The sequence below is a fragment of the Paramisgurnus dabryanus genome, chromosome 1, assembly GCF_030506205.2.
Source record: "Paramisgurnus dabryanus chromosome 1, PD_genome_1.1, whole genome shotgun sequence".
Lineage (NCBI taxonomy): Eukaryota > Metazoa > Chordata > Actinopteri > Cypriniformes > Cobitidae > Paramisgurnus > Paramisgurnus dabryanus.
In genome coordinates, this window is record NC_133337.1 from 29,694,449 (window position 1) to 29,720,860 (window position 26,412).

The window sequence follows — 26,412 nt, forward strand, 5'->3', positions numbered from 1 at the left end:
ATAGTTTAGCAACAACTAAAAAGATTTACATGGCATCCTAATAAAAAGTTGTGGCTAATCTAATGCTCCATTAGCCCCAATCTATTCAAGTATCCAAAATTGCCAAAAGGCACCAAAAAGGCACCAAAACGGCAATACAGTACAGGTCCTGCACACACAATTACGTGTAAATGTTATTAACCTTTAAAACAATTAGACTTGAGTTTTCACCCTAATGGTTTAAACAAACCTTGCAGAAAAATCTTTATATTTGTTACAAACCCATCCACTTTGTTTTACTGGTGTGACATCATTTGTATTCAAATCACAACTTTAGTGACCTCCTCAAAGGAAGAAACAGATTTGACATTGCACTCTGGCTACAATCAATAGCGCTCCCATATTGACACAGGAAGGGAGCGATGTCGAAATGTGACCCGGGACAGTGAGAGGTTCACCCGGCATTCAATATCTAGCCTGCACCTGAACCTCCAGGCAATTCAGTGGAGAAGCTCTCCGAATATACGGACAGCATTGAGAAATTAAACCAGTAATGTGCTAAATTATTTAGGGTGGGTATGACAAGTAGTTGCGTTTTGTTGAGAAAAACTGGGAATGGATATTCAAACGGGAGTTTAATCTACAACAAGCCTTGTGTTGTTTGTTATTCGTTTGATAATTAATTGTTGTAAAACTGCTCGATTTGCCTTCGGCTTTCATCGAAAATTTTGATTAAAAAAACTTTGCTTTCGTGGGGATTCGACTGACGGGCGAAAAAATACAGAGGGATGAATTATAAATACTGCCCGTCATTTATCGCCGCTAGATGAGGAATAAATTGTGGGGTTTTCTGAGGTTGGTGACAGCATTAAATTAATTTCTTTAGCTTACATAAGAAACGTACATTGTTGACACAACATGATTTCTAGGGCCAGAAACATACTTGTAGAAAATGTGAACGTTTAGAAGTGCTTTGCATTTACCAACAGTACATGCATGGATTATGTTGCCATAGCCTTCATTTCACAGCTTTCAGTTTTTTTATCGTGAACACAATCAAAGCCAAACTCCTTGTGGACCACATTGTGGACCAGCTAAACTAGGGGGTCATCCAACATCCAAACAATTTGTGGCACAGTGTGCTATGGTCATATTACAAGCTCAGTCTTAAGCTGTCCGTGGAAAACACGGTTCACCGAGGGTTCGGTGTAATATCTCGGCCCCGGGCAAAGAAAAGGACCCCGGGGATCAAATGAGCTGTTCATTGGGGTCTACACTGAGACAGGTGTAGAGGATGATAAGTTGATCCCATTACTTGTGGTCCCATTTAATTCCTCGTCCCTGCTCCCGCCTTTTCTCTTTGACCGAGGTAGACCGAGCTAGCAGGTTTCCACGGTGATGGTCGGCCATCAGGTCACATGAAGCCGACAGATTTCAGAAGTGCGATCAGAGATAGCGGAGACTGCTGGGGCCGTCATACAGGTATTGAGAGAGTTTGAAATGGATACAGAAAAAGATACAGAATAGGGATAAAAGAAGTGATGGAGTATGACAGAGGCCTGACCGAATTTCATACCTCAGTAATTTTGGAATGGATGGTGATTTATGATACATATTTTGGTATTTTCTACAAAGTGGAATGAACGCTTACATGCAAGTGAAAGCCTCATGTGAGATGTCACAATCACCTTTATTAACTATTTCCCCGCCATTGACGAGTTAACTCGTCAATTAAGAGAAAACGGTTCCCTGCCAATGACGAGTATTTCTGGCTTTCCGCAATACCGCTATTATCCGCAATTTATAAAACCTGGAAGTATCACCCTATATGGCAAATAGCTGTATGTCAGTTTATGTTTTGAGGATCGCTCTGAATCTGATCTCTATCAAAAGTCCTACACAAAAACTGAATTAGCTCAGCTTTTTGCTCAAAATTTGATGTTTTTGAAGAAATCTATCCATATTTGAGAGGTGATAAAAACAGGTAGGAGGTTTAGTTTGAAAGCAGAGGGTCTGTTCTTTGATTTGATATATTGTATGTTTATATATTTTAAGAAGAACATTTTCTGGAAATCCTGAAAAATGCTGGCACTGGCAACTTTTTAAAAAAAACGCTGGCAGGGAAAAAATTGAAATAGAACATAATGAAAATTGTATTAACAGACACAGTCCTCACTGTTTGAAAATGCAAGCTGGTCAAGAAAATGCATTAAGTCATCTCAGACCATACCGATTAAAGCGATATCATCTCATCCCGTATCCCGCTGAGAGAAAATACTGATATATTACCAAAACTCAATTTACTGCTCAGCCCTAGTACCCTAAAACACACACACACACACACACACACACACACACACACACACACACACACACACACACACACACACACACACACACACACACACACACACACACACACACACACTCTGGTTTCCATGTTTTGTGGGGACATTCCATAGACGTAATGCATTTTATACCATACAAACTGTATATTCTATTCCCCTAACCTGCCCCATTCCCTAACCCCAACTATCACAGAAAACTTTCTGCTACTTGACATTTTCAAGAAACATCATTCTGTTTGATTTATAAGCTTGTTTCCTCATGGGGACATCAAAATGTCCCCACAAGGTCACAAAAACACTGGTATTCCTATCTTTGTGGGGACAATTGGTCCCCACAACGTGATAATTACCAGGTACACACACACACACACGCACACACACACACACACACACACACACACACACACACACAGGGTTGTTTCAACTTGGGTCAAATATGGAAAACTCCACCAGTTAAAGGAATAGTCTACTCATTTTCAATATTAAAATATGTTATTACCTTAACTAAGAACTGTTGAATCATCCCTCTATCATCTGTGTGTGTGCACGTAAGCGCTGGAGCGCGCTGCGATGCTACGATAGCATTTAGCTTAGCCTCATTCATTCAATGGTACCATTTAGAGATAAAGTTAGAAGTGACCAAACACATCAACGTTTTTCCTTTTTAAGACGAGTAGTTATACGAGCAAGTTTGGTGGTACAAAATAAAACATAGCGCTTTTCTAAGCGGATTTAAAAGAGGAACTATATTTTATGGCGTAATAGCACTTTTGGGAGTACTTCAACTTGGCGCAGTAACACCCTCCCTCTCCCATTATGAGAGTGAGAAGGGGAGCGGACTTTTCAGGCGAGTCGAAGTACTCCCAAAAGTGCTATTACGCCATAAAATATAGTTCCTCTTTTAAATCCGCTTAGAAAAGCGCTACGTTTTATTTTGTACCACCAAACTTGCTCGTATAACTACTCGTCTTAAATAGGAAAAACGTTGATGTGTTTGGTCACTTCTAACTTTATCTCTAAATGGCAGCATTGAATGAATGGGGCTAAGCTAAATGCTATCGTAGCGTCGCAGCGCGCTCCAGCGCTTACGTGCACACACACAGATGATAGAGGGATGATTCAACAGTTCTTAGTTAAGGTAATAACATATTTTAATATTGAAAATGAGTAGACTATTCCTTTAAAATTAACCTAGAATTTTCCAGAGTAATTAAACCAAATGGTTGTGTTACCGACATTTAACTCAACCAGGTTGAAACAACAGTATTTTTTACATTTATGCACGATCGCAAACTAGTCAGGTTTGCACATACAATACAGAAGTATTAAAGTATCGATACGGCGATACTTCGTCATGAACAGCACATCCCTTACTACAGTAAACATGTTTTTTTTTTGTTTTAACTGTAGTAAATCCATGGTTAATTTTTGTAACCACAAAATAACCATGGTTTGTACAATCACGGTTCTCAAAATCCATAGTTAAAGGGATAGTTCACCCAAAAATGTAAATTATGTCATCATTTACTCACCCTCATGTTGTTACAAACCTGTATACATTTCTTTGTTCTGATAAACACAAAGAAAGATATTTTGAAAAATTTTTGTAACCAAACCGTTTGTTGACCCCATTTACTTCCATAGTATTAGTTTTTCCTACTATGGAGGTGAATGGGGTCCATTAAGGGTTTGGTTACAAACATTTCTCAAAATATCTTCATTTGTGTTCATCAAAACGAAGAAATGTATGCGGGTTTGTAACAACATGAGAGTGAGTGAATGACATTTTTGGGTGTACTATCCCTTTAAACCACAGTAGTAATTTAGTTAGTGTCGTAAAACCATGGTTATGTTAATAGTAATCAATAAACCAAAAAACCATGGTTACTACACTTTTAACACAAAAAAAATGGTTCATTTTCGTAAAGGGTTCTGTATCGATTCTGATAAACTTTTAAAGGTAGCTGATTATTATACAAATAATAATAATAATAATAATAATAATTTTGTAACCATTATTATTGGTGTGACAGATCGTAATTGACCCAAGATCTGTATGGAATGACCTGCGTATTAAGTTTAATATCATAGGGGAGGATTCCCGGACAAATGGTTTATCCTAGTCCTGGACTAAAATGCATGTTTGAGCTGTCTTAAAGGTGCAGTGTGTAACTTTAAGAGGGTTCTCTTGACAGAAATGCAATATAATATACATAACTATATTATCAGTGGTGTATAAAAACCTTATATAATGAACTGTTATGTGTTTATTACCCAAGAATGAGCCATTTTTATCTATACAGTATACACCGCGGGTCCCCTTACATTGGTGTCGCCATTTTGTGCCGCCATGTTTCTATAGTAGCCCTAAATGGACAAACTGCTCTACAGAGTGCATTTTGTCACTACAGTATTTTGTCTTAAACACAAACATGTTTGTCATTGTGGCAGCTAGCGTAGCTTCTCTATGCGTTTCAATGAACGGTGGACTAAGCCGTTGGTTTCAATTCACAATCTCACTGCTAGATGCCGCTAAAATCTACACACTGCACCTTTAATTTAAAAACATCTTGCCCTGACATATCTGAACATATATCCGTGTCATTGTTTTGTCTCATGATGCACATCAGTATTGTTTTTTGTAAACCATGTTTTAAAAACTGCTTAAATGTCCTAATATAGCCAAGTCCTGAATTAATCTAAACCACCCCATAGAGTGAAAGTTTAAGTGTGCCCGCTCTCTCTCTTTTAATGAGTTTAGCTTAAAAGGGCATTAAACGGGACATATCATGAAAATCTAACTTTTTCCATGTTTTAGTGCTATAATTGGGTCCCCAGTGCTCCTATCAACCTAGAAAATGTGAAAAAGATCAACCCAGTAACTTAGTTTTGGTAAACCATTCTCTGCAAACATGTGAAAAAATAAGTAATTGAAATTTGGCCCCCCTTGTGATGTCAGAAGGGGATCTTATTATAATAATACCACCCCTTAATCTGCACTATCCAACCATGACACTTCTATTTCCATTTAAAAGGACACACCCAAAAAAGCCACATTTTTGCTCACACCTACAAAGTGGCAATTTAAACATGTAACAATAAATTATCTATATGATATTTTGAGCTAAAAGTTCACATATGTATACCAAAGATTTATTGTTATTTATTTACGTTAAAAAAGTCTTGTAAAGGTCCCTTTTACCTAAACTGCTGAATAGGAAAAAAGTGGCCTGTATCGTGATGTCCATCCATCGTACCACGGCCTTGTATCTGGATATGTGTCTTATCGTGTAATTCAGTTTTAATTCAATAAAACACCAACAGCAAAACAAAACCTCAATGAGCTGTTGATTTGGGTGGAAAACCACACGTGGGCTGTAAAGTCTGGAACGGATAATGATTTCGTCTATAACGTCGCTAGGAGGTGTAATGAAAACATTTGGGTAAATGCCCATTGTGCGACTCTCTTTGAAGGCTGTGGGCGAACCAGCAGGTGGCCACAGCACTGAATTGGCTCTCCACCAGTGGGACTTCAGCAGTTAAAATGACAAATTGGCCCATAATTCAATATGGAACCAGGCATGACTAATGGCTGGTGCATGCAAACATTCGAACGATATAACAACAAACTAATCCAGAAGCAATTGCTGCAATTACTTCGAAATTAGTACAGAATTACAATTAGAAAAGGGACAAGAAAGGCAAGACCTCGTTCAGAACACAGCCTGAAAAGCAACTAATCAAATTAATAATAAAATGAGTTATTTGCCATCAGAAAATAAGCAATCTGGTGTTTAAATTTAATAACAGAGTCTATTTGCGATGTTCAGTCAAGCACACGCTCGACTTCATTACAGTGAGACTTTGTAACTCCCATTCTGTGCATGTAATAAATGTTCAGTTAATAGACCAGCGTGGTTATCAAAGGCCATTTTCCCTTTGTTAGACACCATTTTGGAGCTGAATGTGAGAGTGGGATCAATATTCCCATACAGAGATGGTTAAGAAAGCCTTAAAATGGTGGAAGAACAAAAGAGTAACGTCACAATCTTTGCAAGAATCATGGGATTAATATTTAACAGTACTTATTTGTATGCTGGCCTGACCCCTCCGCACAACACCAACACGAAGTTAAATGAAAAACACTATCTGTTGGCTTCTGCGCCAAACAAAGCCTTCTGGGAGAGAAAAGTTTTCGAGCATCTATCATGAAGATTTCGCACAGACACATCGAGCTATGAAGTGCCAGCCTGCACATCTGCCTGCGATCTCTTTACTCATCTGTTTCTGACACATTAAAACCCCTCAGAGGGGCTTCATCTGCTCCAAAAGATCATTTCAGGAGACCCCCATCTGAAATTCCCCAGAGTAACTCCGCCCAGAATGAGTATTAAACTTTCACACCTTCGACAGTTTGATGAGAGACCCGAGGTGAAATTGATAGATGCAGCGTACATTGCATTCGGTCTTAAAAGTGCTGAATCACTTTGACGCAACAACATTTTCAGCTCGCGAACCGCCGCCCAGTGCCGTCCAAAGCGCACTCATATGTCACCAACCCGCCTATTTTGCTCTCATTACACGTCAGGGCGATGAATAAAAGAAATATGTTTACCAAGAGACCTACATCCAGGAAAGCATAAGGTAGCGAGGAAGTGCGGTCATACAGGCGATGAGATCTGGGACGCTCTTGCACGGTGGGCTTTAGCTGGTCTACATGTCGCTTAAGACGTATTGTCATTAGAACTAGTTAGAGAACACGACCCCCGGTGGATCCATTTGCGCAATTAGAGGCAATTTGCTAATCCTCTCATGCATATTTATAACAATGCGGAGGACTAATCACTGGGTTATAAATGTGGAGCTTGGCTAGTTGTAGAGCGAGAGTTGAGAGACTTTATTTAAAGGCCCTTTGAGAGTCACATGATTGAGTGAATCTCCCGCGTGGCTCGCTCTCTGTGTACAGAGATGTTATCTTGGAGAGAGGCACGGTACCTGTTGAATTCGAAATTAAGTGTCTGTTTTCTCGGCTTTCTATCCAAGCAATCATTTTCCTCTCTGGTTTTGATTTTTCACTAGCAGGGTTTTCTGGATTTTGGAATTTGCTTGTTTTTGGAGACTGGATTGAAAAGAAATTGGAACGTAAAATTGGAACTTGGAAAGTAAACTGGAACGACAGGAGTGATTTATATAAACACTATAACATTTGCCATATATAACATCATTATTTTGAATATTTATTGCTACCCCTGACATGTACATGAAAAGGTTTCTTTATTAAATTAAGCAAACCATCAAAATTCGACAACAAAATGAAACTTAAATCCTGAAACATTACTGGCAACATTTCTAACATTATTAATCACACGTAACTTTATGAATATATTATATTAAAACATGTTCATGGATTCATTTAATTAAAATGGCATATACATTTAATTCACCTTGTGACATTTTTAATCCAACTTACTTTATTTTTGCTATTTTGTATTTTATTATTAGCTTTGTTTACATTTTATTTACTTGTATTTGTGACTTATTATTAGTTTATTTACTTAACAATATTTGTTAGCATTGGCATTAGCTAACAAAGTAACAATGAACAATACTTCAACAGCATTTATTAACCTTAGTTTATTTTAATTTCATCATTTTATAAAACATAAAATCCAAAATTTAACTCAAGTTAACTCGTCAATTAAAAGAAAACTCTTCCCTGCCTAAAGCACTATTCGGACGGGATTAGTTTTCCAAACGACGTTTGAGTTTCAGCGTGTCCCCCAGGACGTCTGTGATTTTATGTACCGATTCGGACGGGATTAAAATGATGCAGGCTATTCCAGAGATGGGAGTGTCTGTTTCATGCATTTGGGCGTTGCAGTAGCACGTGCTCTGGATACGCGTGTTTGTAATGTTTAATATTTTGCTTTAAATGTAAAATCATGACAGAACATGTAATTTATTAATTTAATTTTAACAAATCAAAATAAAATATACAAATCCTACTAAAGTAACATTAGCCTACGTGTTTTATATAACTGTCTGCTTATAACAAACACAAAAAAATGAAGAAATAATGATTAATACAATTTAATATCTTTATTAATTAACATTACCATTCCGGAGTTGAACAACTTTGAACGGAGTTTCTTATAATGTTAATGATATATCAGTGTTTAGTCTTAACAGTGTTTGATATTCAGCTCGTTTTGATTTAATTATTTTATTTTGCCGAATGCGAAAAAACATTCATATCTGAATGAATGGGACTCAGGAAATACAATATACGCGCATTAGTAAGACCTTACGGCAGATCAAGTTGGCCAAAACACGAAATGAACCGCGTTTTCAAAAGATATTGCGGGCAAACACAGACATTTGCATACGGACGGGATTAAATTTCTCAGAGGACCTCTGAGTTCGGCGAAAAACAGTAGGTAAATTGCTCTGGAATTTTTACGGAGGTCGTCAGAGAAAAACACAGACATGGCCGATTCGGACGGGATTAAAAACACAGAGGACCTCTGAGAAGCACGATTTTCTCAGAGGCCCCCCTGTAAAACTAATCCCGTCCGAATAGGGCTTATGACGAGTATTTCCGGCAATCCGTAATACCGTTATTATTCACCAGGTGGTTCTACAACTTAAAAACCGTAAGTATCGCCCTGGGCAAACAGCTGTATGTCCGTGTATGTTTTGAGGATCGCTCTGAATCTGATCTCTATCAAAAGTCCTTCACAAAAATGAAACATCTCAGCCTTTTGCTCAAAACTTGGTGTTTTTGAAGAAACCTACACATATTAGAAAGGAAAATACATGAAGGTATGATTAAACTTTTTTTTTTTAAGCTGTTCTTTCATTTGATATATTGTATGTTTATATATTTAAAGAAGAACATTTTCTGGAAGGCATTTAACTTTTGTGAAAATCATGAAAAGTGCTGGCGCTGGCTGGCAACTTTTTTTTTTAAAAACGCTGGCGAGGAAAGAGTTAATATTAGTTAAAGGGACACAAGGCAGCATTTTTATGTTAATAAATCATCTTCGTAAGTCGGTATATGGTTAAATGACTCATTACATGACGAATGAAGACTCTCTCGCCCGCCCCTACCGTCTGTAGGAAGAATACCCCACTTGCAAGTTCGCTGTATCCGACCCGGTGTCCTTCAGCCTCGTATAGTCTTAGATATAGAACGCATTTACTCCCAGACACTAGGGGGAGCTAGTAGAGAAATAATACTCAGACTTGCCTTGTGTGCCTTTAATGCACTATGCAAAATGAACAATTGAATTGGCATTAACTAACATTAACAAAGATTAATACATGTTGAAAACTATATTGCTCATTATTCGTTCATGCCAGCTAATGCATTTACTAATTTTAACAAATACAACCTTTTTATAGTATGATTATTTTACAGTATTTTATTACAAAATTACCGTAGTTTTATATTATATTATCATTTTACAGTATCTCTTCTGATATTTATAACTTAAATAGTCTAAGAAAGCTGACCAGACTTTACAATCTCAATAGAGTGCGGCAGGGATGATGTATTTTGGCAGGCTAACACGGAAGTTGGCGGGACATGGGTTCCCTCGCAAAAAAAGCCCATTCATTTTTCCCATACACTTTTGGATTATCGCCAAAAATAAGCTCTGTGTTTAACAAAAGTTACATTTACATGTATTGTCCAACAAGTTGGTCTTAACAGATTACTTCAACTTTTATGAATTTTGAAGTCACATACAAAATCGCCAGTGATTCATTTCTATCCATTTAAGCATACATTTTTAACCTGCACTTCATTTTTTTTAATCACTTAGCAGATGCATGCATGGTCTTTAAAAATCAAAGCAAAGAAAACTGTTCCCATTTTCTTCTTTTCTTCTTCACTGTTCTCCATTGAAGCACATTACTTAAGGCAGGCACTCCTTTAGGGAAAAAAGATTTTATTATTCATAAACATGTCATGGACGTTAATTCTTACTCAGTATGATCTTGCTCCACACGGAGTGATGAATTATTACAATTCCATTAAATCATATAAATAGCCCAAATCCAATGGGTCGTCAGCACCGAATCATTTATAGACAGTGTGAACAGTCATCCGAATGAAATAGTTCAGCAATAAATAAAAGTCCTGGTGTCGCTTTAAATTCACATGACTTTGTGAACACCAACCGAGAAATTTTAAAGAATTGTCCTTGCTCTTATGCATTAAATAGTGGTCTTTCAAGCTTCAGATGTGACGCATATGGACAATAAAAGTGCATGCAAATGAACCCCTGGTGGTTCGCGGTGGAATTGCAGGGGATTTGTGAGTTAATGAAAAATAAAAATTTGAAGTCATAAATTGTAAAAAAATCTAAATAAAACACTTACTAATAAAAATATATGTTTTATTTGTTTAATCTGTCACGTGATTAAACAAATCAGTGTCATATGATCAAACCAAAGTCACGTGACCATTACACAATACTACAATGGCTCTGTCTCAAATGGACTTTCGTCGTCAAAGTCCACACTTTGATGACATCATTTAATGAAGACCATAGGCACCCTTGACGCAAGTCCACGCGGGCCCACCGGAGTCGTATTTTGGGGCAGACTCAAGCCTCACGTCTTAAAAAGGAAGAGAAGTGGCATGACTCCTCCCATCAGTCATCTGATTGCTCTTTCGCAAGGACTTCTGGGTTGGTAAAGTGTGTCGAGCCTGCAGCAGTGCAGGCTTCGCCAATGACCGCATCAAGGTTGCAAAGGGGGCGCTATTGAGCACACTTCGGAGCGTAAAAATGACAGATGGGACACCACACTGACTCGTAAACTTAAGGAGCATGCACATTTTAATGCCATGAGACCGAAAGTCCACATGAAGTGTGTGCGCCATTTGGGAGAGGACCAATATATCAGAAAATTTCAGGGGGTACTATTAAATAAATAATTTAGGTAGACGGGGTTCGGATTACTAAAAGTTTGAAAACCCCTGTCATACGGGAAATACATATAATTTACAACAATCATACCATTTTTGAGACAACATGACGAAAACATTTTCATTTTTAGGGTGCACAGTCCGTTTCAGGGTGAACTACAAACAATATTAATAGGCGATATTACTGTATAACACGGTACTGTTTCACCTGTTTTAAATATTTTGACATCACTTTTATTTCCTAATGCTCAGGCCTTGAGTTATGAAGCAGCCAATGAAACGAATCCAACATATTATATTTTGTAGCCTCCCTCATCTTTGTGTTTTACCTACGGCCCCTTACGATGTTCGTTCAAATCCCCTTTGTCTCATTCTATGTTTGATGTATGTTAAGTATTTTGTGACAGTCCCCCTTTAATCCCACTCTTGGCGGAAACCGATTTCGTGAGGGAGCATTGAGATGTGTCACTATCGCTGATGTGCACGCTCGCAAAACCATCACATTGAGCTCGGCTGGAGCGTCGCAGCCTGCGTCTAATCTGTCTTCAGATAGATGGTTTAATACTCCAGTCTAAAGAGCCCTGTGCCTACGGCATTGCAGCTACATCTGAACGTGGGCACCGGGCCCCCAAAAGCCGTCATGCTACGCTAACTGCTTCTAAAGATGGGTTTGATGTGCTTAGCTCTCTGAACTGAAAGATTATACAGGGAATTTATTTCAACATCCTATGAGACCTCTTTTACATCTAACATAGAAATGAGAGCTGCTTCAAAAAGGATCTATGCTAACAAAGAGGAGCACAAGGGGTTTCCGTAGTGAGTCATGAATTCGGGAATGATGTAGAGAAACTTTACTATTAAAAGAGGACTGTGATTTATTCATCACCACATCGCATAACTAGTGCACCAGTTGGATGGTTTAACTTGCACGCGGTATGCAAACGGACAGACAAAAGTTTGGACACACCTACTTGCTTTCTATTTTTAATATTGTCCACAATGTCAGAAAAATTGTCAAAAATGGCACTGGGGTGGTACACTTTCAAAAAGTATACATTTACACCTAAAGAGGTCATTTTAGTACCTCAGAGGTACATACTGGTATAAAATGTATACATATCTGTACCTAAATGGTACATATTAGGAACTTTTGAAAGATAATTCCCCAGTGACAGCTAGGGACCATATTTTTTTCTGACAGTACACATACAGGAATAATAGTCATACTATAAATAACAAACGTAGGAGTATTCTATGTTTCTACCTACTTTGGTTTCTTCAAACTACCACTTTTAAGCTACATAGGATAAGTGGCATGACTGCCTATATAAGATAAGTGGCATAGCTGCCTGCTACAGTATATACACAGTATAAGTGGCATAGCAGCCTATAAAGGATACGTGGCATAGCTGCCAACAGTATATATAGGTTAAGTGGCATAGCTGCGTAGCATGGATGTAGGCCACTATATGTAGGATAAGTGGTATAGCTGCCTATACAGGAGAAGTGGCATAGCTGCCAACAGTATATAAAGGTTAAGTGGCATAGCTGCCTATACAAGATGAGCGGTATGTTGCCCATACAGCAGAAGTGTTATAGCAGCCAATACAAGATGAGTGGCATAGCTGCCTGTATAGGATAAGTGCCATAGCTGCCTGTAGTATATATATATGATAAGTGGCACAGCTGCCTATACAAGAGAAGTGGCATAGCTGCCTATATAGGAGAAGTGGCATAGTTGCCTGCAGTATATATATGATAAGTGGCACAGCTGCCTATACAGGATAAGTGGCATAGCTGCCAACAGTATAGGTTAAGTGGCATAGCTGCCTATACAAGATGAGTGGCATAGCTGCCTATCTAGGATAAGTGGCATAGCTGCCTGAAGTATATATAGGTTAAGTGGCATAGCTGCCTATACAATATGAGTGGCATAGCTGCTTATATAGGATAAGTGGCATAGCTGCCTGAAGTATATATAGGTTAAGTGGCATAGCTGCCTATACAAGATGAGTGGCATACAGTAGCTGCCTATCTAGGATAAGTGGCATAGCTGCCTGCAGAATAGGTTAAGTGGCATAGCTGCCTATACAAGATGAGTGGCATAGCTGCCTATCTAGGATAAGTGGCATAGCTGCCTGAAGTATATATAGGTTAAGTGGCATAGCTGCCTATACAAGATGAGTGGCATAGCTGCTTATATAGGATAAGTGGCATAGCTGCCTGCAGAATATATAGGTTAAGTGGCATAGCTGCCTATACAGGATAAGTGGCATAGCTGCCTACAGTATATATAGGTTAAGTGGCATAGCTGCCTATATAGGATACACGGCATAGCTGCCTGGAGTATATATATGATAAGTGGCACAGCTGCCTATACAGGATAAGTGGCATAGCTGCCAACAGAATATATAGGTTAAGTGGGATAGCTGCCTATACAAGATGAGTGGCATAGCTGCCTATCTAGGATAAGTGGCATAGCTGCCTGAAGTATATATAGGTTAAGTGGCATAGCTGCCTATACAAGATGAGTGGCATAGCTGCTTATATAGGATAAGTGGCATAGCTGCCTGCAGAATATATAGGTTAAGTGGCATAGCTGCCTATACAGGATAAGTGGCATAGCTGCCTACAGTATATATAGGTTAAGTGGCATAGCTGCCTATATAGGATACATGGCATAGCTGCCTGGAGTATATATATGATAAGTGGCACAGCTGCCTATACAGGATAAGTGGCATAGCTGCCAACAGAATATATAGGTTAAGTGGGATAGCGGCCTATACAAGATAAGTGGCATAGCTGCCTATCTAGGATAAGTGGCATAGCTGCCTATACAAGATGAGTGGCATAGCAGCCTATCTAGGATAAGTGGCATAGCTGCCTGGAGTGTGTACAGGTTAAGTGGCATAGCTGCCTATACAAGATGAATGGCATAGCTGCCTATCTAGGATAAGTGGCATAGCTGCCTAGAGTATATATAGGTTAAGTGGCATAGCTGCCTATACAAGGTGAGTGGCATACAGTAGCTGCCTATCTAGGATAAGTGGCATAGCTGCCTGGGGTATTTATAGGTTAAGTGGCATAGCTGCCTATACAAGATGAGTGGCATAGCTGCCTATATAGGATGTGGCATAGCTGCCTGCAGTATATACTGTATATGATAAGTGGCACAGCTGCCTATACAGGATAAGTGGCATAGCTGCCAACAGAATATATAGGTTAAGTGGCATAGCTGCCTATACAAAATAAGTGGCATAGCTGCCTATCTAGGATAAGTGGCATAGCTGCCTGGAGTATGTACAGGTTAAGTGGCATAGCTGCCTATACAAGATGAGTGGCAAAGCTGCCTATCTAGGATAAGTGGCATAGCTGCCTGGAGTATAGGTTAAGTGGCATAGCTGCCTATACAAGATGAGTGGCATAGCTGCCTATCTAGGATAAGTGGCATAGCTGCCTGGAGTATAGGTTAAGTGGCATAGCTGCCTATACAAGATGAGTGGCACAGCTGCCTATACAGGATAAGTGGCATAGCTGCCAACAGTATATATAGGTTAAGTGGCATGGCTGCCTATACAAGATGAATGGCATAGCTGCCTATACAGGAGAAGTGGCATAGCTGCCTATATAGGATAAGTGGCATAGAAATTACATTTTGCGTTTAAAATTTTGACTGGCATTGTCTTTTACAAATTATTTAATTTATGCAATATTGTCCCTGAAATATAAAGTGTTTTTTATTTGGATTAGTGCACTTTATGTTCAGTACACACTTGTCATTACGCCAAGTAATGTAAATGCAAATGATGTAGTTACATCATGATAATCCTGTTTTAAAACCCAAGGCTTTAACAGAGCTTAAAGCAGTGGAAAGCTTAGCTTGCATCAATTACAACAGCCACTTTTAAATGGCTTCCAGAATCCAATAGAAACAGCCAGTGTGTGAGGTTATGTCTACAAATATCCAGAGATTTATGTACGCATAGCATAATAAATCATATTATATAACATAGTAATAAAACACAGCCTCCTTTGCAAATGTTTGGGCAGTGACAGGTAAAAACAATTGTTTTAATATCTTTATGTTATGTTATGTTTTTAATATCTCTTAATCTAAGCATCAGACAACAGAATGCTAGAGATTATGAGCGGTAATATTTTATGTATGACTTTGAATGTTATGCATGTAGAATTTATAACACACAGGTAAGTCGAAAAATATTAAGGTGCTGTAGGAGGGTATGAAGGCACGAATTCATTCTCGTTCAATGTCACAGTCTGCCTACTGAGCTGACTTGTGCTTGATTTTTGAAGCCCGAATTGTATCCTTCATAGTGTTCAGTATCTCACAATCCTGTGTGTGTGGTTGCAGGAAGGATAAAAGATTGTCTGAAAATGTCAATTCCTTTAAAAAAAGCTAAAAAACAAACACTGCAGTCCTTACCAATTTGCTTGGCTATGTCTACAGCTCACTTAAAATCTGTATCACCGTACTGTTTTGACCAAAAATGTTTACTGTAAAGTCGATGTCACAGCAATATAGTACACTATATTAGGCGAAAAGCAGTAGGCTAGGCGAGTAGTATGTCCGAATTCATAGTATTCCATAGTAGGCGAAAAGTACCCGGATGACCTTCCGGCAAGATCCCGAATTGTTCATTCAATGAACTCTTTACTATCCCTGGGATTTATCCAACGAAGAAGGAGATGCGCTGTTTTATAAAAAAAATTCCAAAAGCGGTAATGTGGCTCTATTCAAATGCGCAAGTTTATTGTCATTCCAGTTAACGGCTAACTTCTTGTTATGACAACAACTATCTAATTCAGTACCTACTGTCACAGTACATTTATGTGATTTCAGACGCAGCCCAATGGTTCAATTTTGGGGGCAGCCATTTTGCTTCGTACCTGGAATACTCTGTCTCCTAATTGCCAGAGCTCCATCTGGTGGCCTGGAGGGATTGGAGTGTTTAGTGTAAGGCCCCTCATCTGTAAAACACAAGAAAACCAAAAGACATTTGACAACCACAAACTAAAAAGCACAAACTCAAATTGCGGTCATTAGCAAGAGCCTGTTATGCTTTCATGTGAGACACACTTGGATGAACTCAAAGAGACTTTGATGTTGAGAGCTGTAAAGTATGCATGGCTATAAAAGTGGCAAAAGCTTTCAACGCAAAAAAACCGTAACACACACATAAAAAACCGTCGAAGTGGAAGCTGTCAGCTTTTCGCACCTACATGTAAGCATAAGACAGACACAGTCTCTCTCAACAGCTAATACTACAGAGGGCAGCGTCCTCCCATCTGTGATATACGGTGAGTGCATTAGAGCTCCAGCTGTGGTCGCTCGATTTGGCCTTCTGCACACTCGGATTCAAAGCTGTGCAACACAGAGCGAGGCAGCGGGAGTCCCATCATAATGAAACAGCAGGTCAGCAGACATCGAGCACTGTTTACTTTGACTGTGGGAATAGAGACACCCGCCCTCCTCCACTGTGATTGGACAACCTTTGGAAAAATTTAAATTAGTACATCAGTCCCTCCAGAAAAACGTGATTATGCGATCGCATGATTTAACGCATAATCAGCCAAAGTCTGCATATTTATTTTTTTAAATACACCGCACTTTCACAGCATAAATTTCAAATTTCCGAGCGCAAAATATACTGGGCTTGCATGATTTCATAATCCCCGCATTTTCGTAGCAAAAATCACATATATCTTAGCAGAAAGTTGAAAAATGTTGCATTTATATTACACAAGTGCAGCCATGTCCCCTCTTGCCATGGGAAAGTTATGAAGTGATGTGATTATTTGACATGAACATTATTGAAAAGCTGAAAACTTTTGCAAGTTCCGGCAATTTTTGCAAGTTCCCGGAATTTCATTGCATAAAATTGCATAAATATCCCGCAAATATCACATGCCGCAAGATCAAGGATTTTTGCAAAATTAAACTTATGAGGTGTCATGAAACATTTTGATAAAAAAAGTAAATGCTATCAAAATAAGAAGCATACAGTTACAAACATCTCTTCATGTACTATTTTGCACATGATTTCAAATGACGTCATACAAACCAATTTTGTTGTTTTTTCCACATTTAAGGGGAACATTTTCATTACCGCAACGTGTCTATGACTGGATTTGGGTTCTTTGACATGGAAATATTTGGGTGATTCTCACGAAACCATTGAAACACCACGGCACTAATGATTTTAGCTATAAAATGTGTAATATAGTAATATTAAAAAGCATCAAAATTAACACAATACTGTGTTCTACCTTGCACAATGTGTGATTTCAACATAAGAATTTATAATTTGTCAATTTTATCTCATTTTCTGCTGAAATTCTCATTACCGCAATGTGTCCGGCTGTGTTTGAACATGCGTTATGTTGTAATTTAATCAAATTAATACAAAAATATTTAGAAAAAAAATAAATGGATGTTTTGCTAGACTACTTTAGATGACAGAAAAAATATTTACTGAATATTCATGTATAATAATAATGAAGAAAAATTAGGAAAATGATGTGTCCATGCCTTATGTTCTCATCCTCCGCAACACTTTTTGAGAACAGTTTAAGCACACATACAGAATTTTAATAAAGTTTATCATTACCGCAACAGATGCTTATTAAATGTTAATTTAATTAATAGAAGCATAATACTTTGATTTTAAATGCATGTGCAGAATCTCCAAATTATGTTCTTTCAGGTTTGTCATGTCATTTTGAAAATATGTCAGTGTTGATGTTTTCTGACTGTTGCGGTAATGAGATTTTTTAGGAATAATTTTTTTAATTATGTTACAAAAAGTGTTAAATGATAAGTAAAAGTGTTTAAATTAATGTTCCCATTTACTCCAGACTTTGTTTTTCAATGTCTGGTGGGAAAAAAGTAAATTTAAGCAATTTTTACATTTTCATGCTTGACATTTTTAAAACCAAGTTTTCGTGAGAATCACCCATTTATAAATAAAAAATCTAAAAAATAAAAAGCTTCAGTGCATGTTATACTATAAACATTTACAGTAAAAAAACATGTGGTATTTGGTGATCATTGGTAAATGTAGAGACAATAATAAGGAATATAAATGTGTCCAAGACCAATTTTCTCATCCTCCGCAACAATTTTCAATCATTGTTTAAGCCCTCAAGGAACTAACATTTTCAAAAAAATAATAATAATAATACCAGGTAAGCAGTTCTTATTTTTTCTCTGCAGATAAAAGTTGAAATTTTGTTTGTCATAGTACCTAGACAACCTTTTAGTTCTCATTACCGAAACATGAGTTTGTAAATGCATATATTTAATGTAATATCATGATGCGGTAATGAGAATTTTTGATAATAAAAATCTAAAAAATGTAAATAATTTTACAGGAAATATCTTTTAATTCCTCTAAAAATAATGGTTATAGTAAGTTCAGACATTAATCTTAAAAGTGCAAAAAAATTGGCTTCAAGGGCTTTTAAAAATTCTGATGCTGGACACCTTCTAAATCTGGAAAAATGCTTAAATGTAAGGAAAGACAATATCGCTGATCTTGCACGCAATCATTGTAGTGGCAAGGTAATAAACTGAATTAAAAACTCCTTTTGTACTTCAATATAGCAGATGTAAAAAATGCAGTAATTTGTATTATATAATAACTTTATCATTGACTGTATCATAGCAGTGCTTTTTTATTTTAGATCTGTAGTGGTATGCGTTTCAGCGGACTGCAATATGCATATGGAAATTGGATGCAGATTAGGTCATGCATAATAACCATCTATGTTGCTCCAGGGAGATTCAGCCTGTAATAAATGTACTGTAAGTTAATTAAAAATTGCACCCATGGTCATGTGATGATAAAACAAATCAATTCTATTCCAATAAGCAAATGTACGCTTTCCATCTTCATGACTTTTAAGAGCTAGAGTGGGAGGCAAAGAGGTCTCCAATATAACAATAACTGGCAAAACATCCACTGTAACATGATTTTTATGACGTATATTGTGTTTATGAATAACATTTATTTTAAACCTGGTGTACACACGGCATCTAGCAACGGGGGTTAATAAGGCCACGTTAACCTGTCAAACCTACACCGCCTAGTGGGAGGAATATAATGAGAGCGATATATAATCCACTACACTGACAGTTCTGGTGTCACCAGGAATTAAAGCAAGTGGCTGATGGGTAATTTAGACTTTTTATCATCAGTCACGATCAGATTGATTTAAATACAAATCACTGAACTTATGAGAGTAACAATAGAAGCAACATTTCTGCTTTTCATCCTCAACCTCAAGAATCAGCCTGTATTAAAAATACCCTCATTAATAAATCATTTCTTAGCTGGAGCCCTCGTGAAATGAGGTAAGGTCAAATGAACAGGAACTTGTCTGAAGACTACAGGAGATGACGAATACATCATTTTCTCTCCCAGTCAGTTATTCGGCTAATAGGAACTCCTAAAGGCATTCTTGTGTCAAAAAGCGCCAAATTACTGAATGAATGACTGCTCTCTACGCTGAAGTAGTCATGTTATGCGAAATTTAGCAATGATAGGACATACAGCAGGGAAAATAAGTATTTGACACATCAGCATTTTTTTCAGTAAGGGGATTTCTAAGTAGACTATTTATACAAAATGTTCACCAGATGTAGCTATCAAGCCAAATATTGAATTCATACAAAGAAATCTGAACATTTAAGTATACAAGTTGAATCATAATAAAAAAGTGAAATGACACAGAAAGTATTAAACAAACTTTATTTAATACTTTGTAGAAAAGCCTTTGTTGGTGATTACAGCTTCTGGATACATTTTGTATGGAGAGACCAGTCGTCTGCATTGCTCAGGAGTGATTAAAGTGATTCTTTAAATCTTGAAGGTTCCTTGGGCCTCTTTAATGAACTTTGATCTTCAGTTCTTTCCATAGATTTTCTATGGTATTTAGTTCAGGTGATTGACTGGGCTATTCAAGCATGTTCAATACTTATTCCCTGTGTCATTTTACTTTATTTATTATGACTCAACTTGTATACTTAAATGTTCTGATGTGATTGGCCTGAATACCTCTGACGTCAGCTGAAAATGTGACGCCCCTTACCATGTTTGAAAGATTCGGTCACAATGCAATGCTAACAGGAGTTAACTTACAGGCTGTGAGTCCGAAGCGGGAGGAATTATCACCAATCCCAGGAAGTAAACTGTTGCAGTCCGTGTGTTTGTAATAGTCTAAGAAAAGAGATCTACGTTGGAGATGATAACTCGCGTCATTGTTTACTTTGGGGTTTGTACCTTTTGCATATCGTTAACATGTACTAATACCTACTTACACACCAAAGGAAATGTAAAATCGTGAATCTGACAATTGGTGTCATTTAATCCGATTGGAGTAACGACAGTACAGTTTATATGCACCCTGATAAAAGTGTTCGTTTACATGCAAATTTTTTATAATTCCAACCAAATGTCTGCTCAAACGCACAGCCAGGGATGCCAGATTCGCATATCAAAATCAGCACTACAGACAATAAAAAACTAGCCCAAAAGCATCCCAATGATTATTCACAGCACAAATACCAACAACTTATGATCGAAATCCTTTCATTGCAAAAAAATAAATAAACTCGGGGAAGCGGTTTACATACTATAACCTCCGTCAAAAAGCAGAGGATTTGGCAACGCTATGCTGCACACAACATCTCCCATCGAGTAATGCTTTATCTCTGAATAAATGTACAAAGTCCAAGTTGGAGAAAGTTGTTCTCCAAAGAAGTTTTCAGATATAAAAAATAAAAACAAACTTTTCGAAAGGCACAACGCTATTTTATTGCTTTATGTAACTGTAGAATGTACAGGGCGTGACTCCATTACCTTAATAATGCGTGTTGCCATCACCTTGCTCATTCTTTTGTGATGATAATTGTGTGATTTGTAAATATGAGGTTGAAATGAATATGAAAACATGAACTAGAGCACAATGCTTATGCGCATATGCACAAGGTTGAGAACAATACTATGATTCACGTGCTTCATGCATACTTCGAATCAAAGATCGGACTGCACCACACCTTTCAATACAATTGAAACTTGCATCCAATTGACCTCAATCATGTGTATTAAAGAGTTTACTGAAGGCATTTCGATCTGATTGAGTAAACGTAGCTACTGTTACGGATGTAAACACAACAACTGTTTCTTCAATCAGACATCTGTGTGTTCACTCTAAAAAATGCTGGGTTATTTATAACCCAGCGTTGGGTCAAAAAGGGACAAACCTAATTGGTGGGATAAATGAACCCAGGCAATATTTATATTTTACCCAACAATGGGTTAAAACAACCTTGCGTTTTATATAACCCAGCATAGATTTATTTACAACCCAACTGTGGTGCAATATCTTTATATGAATAATAAACAGATTTACTAAATATAAACCTCACCAAGCATGCATGCAAGCATACGTATTGTAATAAAATCCATTGGGTGTAGTTACATAAACAAAAAATCCAATTGAGAAAAAAAATGCCCTGACTGCACTATTTCTACTGTATTTGTATGACAACAATTGCTTGCATCTCCACAGGAAGCAGAGCAGACAGGCTCATTTCAAATGCACAGATCGGTACAATAAGTCCCCAGTTTCTGTGAACTAGCCGGTCTATAGACGTCACACTCTGAGCCAGCAGTCTCCATTCAAAGCGTGGTTGTGACATGACTATAGAAAGCCTGATCTCATGAATATTTATTAGCTGGGGCTTTATCGTCTTTCGTTATAAATTCTGCACGATTTTTACATTTGCTCTAATATATTTTTCATTGCACTATACATTAAAAATTAACAGATCTGTAGTCTGTTAAAAAGCATCATTTTATAATGTTACTGTAGATGCAAAGAGATCCTACACACAGAATTAAATAGTTCTAGAAAGCATCCCCAAAATTGGGTGCACATTATATAGCCTGTATCCGAGATGTGTTTTAATGCAAGCCAATGGAGGTAAATTACAGTACACCCTAAATAAGAGCAGATCTGGGCCAAACCTGCTTCCCTAAAAGCTTCTCCTGATCAGATCTGAGATGTTCCTGCCATTTAGAGAAAGCAGGCGACCTTCTGAACAACACAGGGTCAGTGAATGGATTACTGGCACATCCAGGACATCAAGGAGATTTCCCCGAATTTGTCACTGGTTCTGATATATAAAGGCGTGAAGAGATGGGATTACTTAAATAAAAGTAAGCTTTACATCATCATTTCACATCATCTGATTCAAACGCCCCTGGCGCAATTTCGATTTCAAAAAATCAACATGGGGAGCACGTGGGCGCAGATTTATTTGTTTTCTTGCGGAGAGAAACAGGAATAATCCATCGATGGTACGCAGAAGGCTCCTGCATGATAAAGTTTTGAAGATTTTCAAGGCCGTCCGCTACGCAAAGTGTAAAACAGCTTGTGGGTTGTTTTCCATACGGTTGCCCAAGGCTTTGCTACCTTTTCAAAGCGCGTCATCGCGAATGAAGAGATGCCGCTTAATGTTTTCACTGCGAAATAAAACGCTTTTATCAATCTGGCTTCCCTTGTGAATTTTAAGACGTTCTTTGTTCTCAGCAGTCTATGGTGCAAATTGTCAACGTTGTAAGAAAAAAGGGAAATCAATTTCAGGGCTGGCGAAATGTGAGGTGTTCATAGCTGCTGGGTCTCAACGATTTTGCCTCATTTCCTGAATCTGGGTTACAAGGGAGACACAAGCGAGAGAGTGAAAGAGAGAGAGAGGTAGTATAAAGAAGACGTTATACCAAAACACAAAGACAAGATGCTCTCCAAATTAAACATGAGCGCTTGTTGTTGTACAGATCACACACAAAAACAGAAAAATAATGAGTAACGTGAACCATACGAGTGCATGCGCAGTAAAGAAGTGAATGTATGCCATCAAAACACAAACCTTTCTCTCATGCAAGTCTATAAATAAAACAACAAAAATCTCTTCTGCGTATGTGAGTGTTATGTTGTTGTCCAGATTACCAGCAATTTATAGCTATCCGACATGTGCGGTTTCTCTCCATTGCCCCTAAAGAGCACCGTCTGAATGGAGATTAACAGCCTCCTAATGAAAGCTCTAATTTGTGCTGCTTACAACGGAAAGCATCATTATTACTATTGTGCATACGCAGGACTACAAAATCCTAATAACAAGTGTTAAAAAAAATTGTGCTACAGAAAATTCTTTAAAAGTCACTGACATCCAAATTTGGCACAATGGATGATGAAGAATATAAACTAATTGCATTGAAGGAGGAACCCGAGTTACATTTGTGACCAGTCACAGAAAGTAGTGACAAGTCAGATCTGGGGCATTTTGGGTTATTCACATGGGCGTCGGAACCATTATACGTGGGTGGGACAGGACCCACCCACTTTTTAAGACCAATGATAATGGACCCACCCACTTTTTCTCTAATTTAGCGCATTTGTCTGTTCACTTATCAAAGCGCTGTTAGTCCAAATCCATTCCACTAGAGCAGGGATCCCTAACCTTTGCTTTTTTTACACCGCGGACCCGTTTCAGCTTTTAAACATAATTCGCAGGGGTGAGTGGACGCTGAGTTGCTGTTCGAACATAGTGCTAAAAAACCTCCTATGCCAAATGAATAACGTTTTAAACAGAAGTAAATGTCAAACAACCATGCATTAGGGAAATTAATAACTGCTTAATTTATAGTATATTTTCTATAGACGTGTAAAACCATATTATAGCGGATTATTTTACTTTCATTGTTTCACGAGTTTGCCTGCCCATTTAGTCTTAATAATTAACGGTAAACGAACTTAGCTTGGTGTTCTTAAAGGCAGCTCGAACCTTAGGTCGGACTCGAGCCCCAAGTTCAAGACACAGAAGAAAACAGGAGGAGATGATGAGGAGAGATGCCAGAAGAATTGCGTCTGTCGCGGAGGCACAGAGATCCCGTTTTGCTTTTAATGATAATTAACACAGCACTAAATGTGGTTCCTTTCAAACGTTAAAAGTGTAGGCTACTTGTTAAAATATTATTACTGCTGGAAAATAGTTTATTTTGATTATGGTCCCACGATCGCTGGATAATTTTCAAGTTTTTTTTTTACAGAAGCCTGCAATTACTTTTCATTTGCGACATGAACGTCCTCACGTATTGTTATTATTTGCGAGGTACATTTGCAGAATTCATAAAGTCATACCTCTGTTTAATCGATTGTGTTTTAGAAGTACACATGCTCAAACTCTTATGACAGCATGTTCCCGACGGATACCATAAAATAAAGTGATCTCATTTCCCGAATCTCACATTTATATTTCTCTAAGAGAGAGAAAGAGAAATTGGGTATAACAAATAAAAAAGGTATACAAAAGTTGTATCAGTTTACCTTCATTCGTTTTTCTTACCTTTTATTTCCTCAAAATAAAAAATAAACATTGTAGCCTACTGTCAGCAGAGTAGAGAAAAAAAATGACACAGAGAAAGATAAATGAAACATGACATCTGTCATTATTTGCAAAATATTTAAAGGGCTATTACCAGAATTTCGACCGTAATAGGCTACTGTCTTTAATTTAATAAACGCAAATGTTCAGGCTAATTAAAAGGAAACATGAAAATGTCATCTATTGCAGTAAATGTATTTTTCGGGGGTGGGGGGGTGGGGGGGTTATGTGGGGACCCACCCACTTTTCAATCTGATAAGATTTGGAGAAGTTGTGGCCATTTGAATGTAACACATTCAAGAAAGAGAATGCTGAGAAATTTGAGAAGGAACATTTTCCCTGCCTGGAGAGAAAATAGGGCTCATTTATATCTCATTTAGCTAAGCCATACCCCCTGTAAAGCCGTTTTGAGATACAGATGTTCTAACATCATATTTAGTATTTTGTGAAAGAAGTCCGAGTGACAACATGCAAAAATAAACAGGACCTTTACCTTTGTGGGGATCACAAGTCGAATCCAGTCTGTTTCAGATGTGTGAATTATCCAATGACCATTTCTGTCCACAAATGTGTATAATCCGTGAAATATAGATATATAGTCTATTGTTTACATCAGATTTCGCATGAACGTCTGGTAATAGAATATAATATACAATCTGAAAACGATTTACATCGTAACATGTAAGGGTATATCAGATTACACTCCGGTATTTACGTTCCGTTAAACACATGAACCCACCTTCAAAGTTTGTATTTAAAATAGGGAGGTAGTATAATAGATAATCCAAACAGCGCAGTCGAAAACGTTAAGTCCTTTAGAGATGTAACCAATCGCTCGCTCATTCCTCCATCAGCCAATGACTTCATGGAAAATATTGATAGACAAAACATGTAGCCAATTATATAAAGAATTCAACGATCTCTGTGTAACTTATGACTTCATGCTGCGCTGCAAGAACTGACAGAGAGATGACGTCAAAGTACCGCGAGGGAGTCGAAATTAAACTACTCCGTAAGATTTCTTGAAGAGCTCTCACGGTACTTTCATGTCATCCGACTGCGGCGCCGCATAAAGTCAGTGACGCGGCTGACGTACGATGCGGCTGTCTGTTATTTGTTCCCCCCCAGCTTCTTTTATTTTTCTTTTGTTTTGTGCGCCAGAGCTTCGTTTACAGTCTGTGGAGACGTACGCTATAAGTAGGGCTGGGACAACGCGTCGACGTAATCGACGACGTCGACGCAAAAAATACGTCAACGCAAAATATGCGCGTCGATTCGTCAGAACCAAAAAGACGGCGCCGTTGAGTAGTAGCAACGCGAGTGGCTCCAGTCCACGCCGGCTTCACTGCTGCGCTGCTCAAGCACATTTAAAGTGAAAGTGCTTTGTTTATGGTTTAAATGCTCGTTGATTGACGCGAAAGAGTGTCATTTTACCATAAAATCATGAATGTGATGCCAAGTGTGTTTTAAACAGAGCAATTTAACAAAAAGCAATGAAATATGTAAAAACACACTGTTGCCAGAAGACTGCGTTTTCATTCACTCTCTGTACAGCAGTAAATGAGTCCTCATCTATCTTAATAAACTTAAGAGAGAGAGATTTAATAATGTATGTGCTTCTTAAGTTTAATTGTGTTTATATCTGTCATTAATATGGACTAGAACAGCACGAAAACAATGTG

The 26,412-nt window shown here is 37.9% G+C and overlaps 1 protein-coding gene across 9 annotated transcripts in view; it reads right to left on the reverse strand.

Moving 5' to 3' along the window:
- Window positions 1–26,412, reverse strand: part of grip1 (glutamate receptor interacting protein 1) — a 342,888-nt gene that overhangs the window by 93,297 nt on the left and 223,179 nt on the right. For all 9 annotated transcript variants that reach the window (XM_065289844.2, XM_065289842.2, XM_065289839.2 and 6 more), the window contains exon 2: window positions 16,171–16,251. In XM_065289844.2, the coding sequence (XP_065145916.1) occupies window positions 16,171–16,251 (81 nt within the window). The remainder of the gene's footprint in view (window positions 1–16,170; window positions 16,252–26,412) is intronic.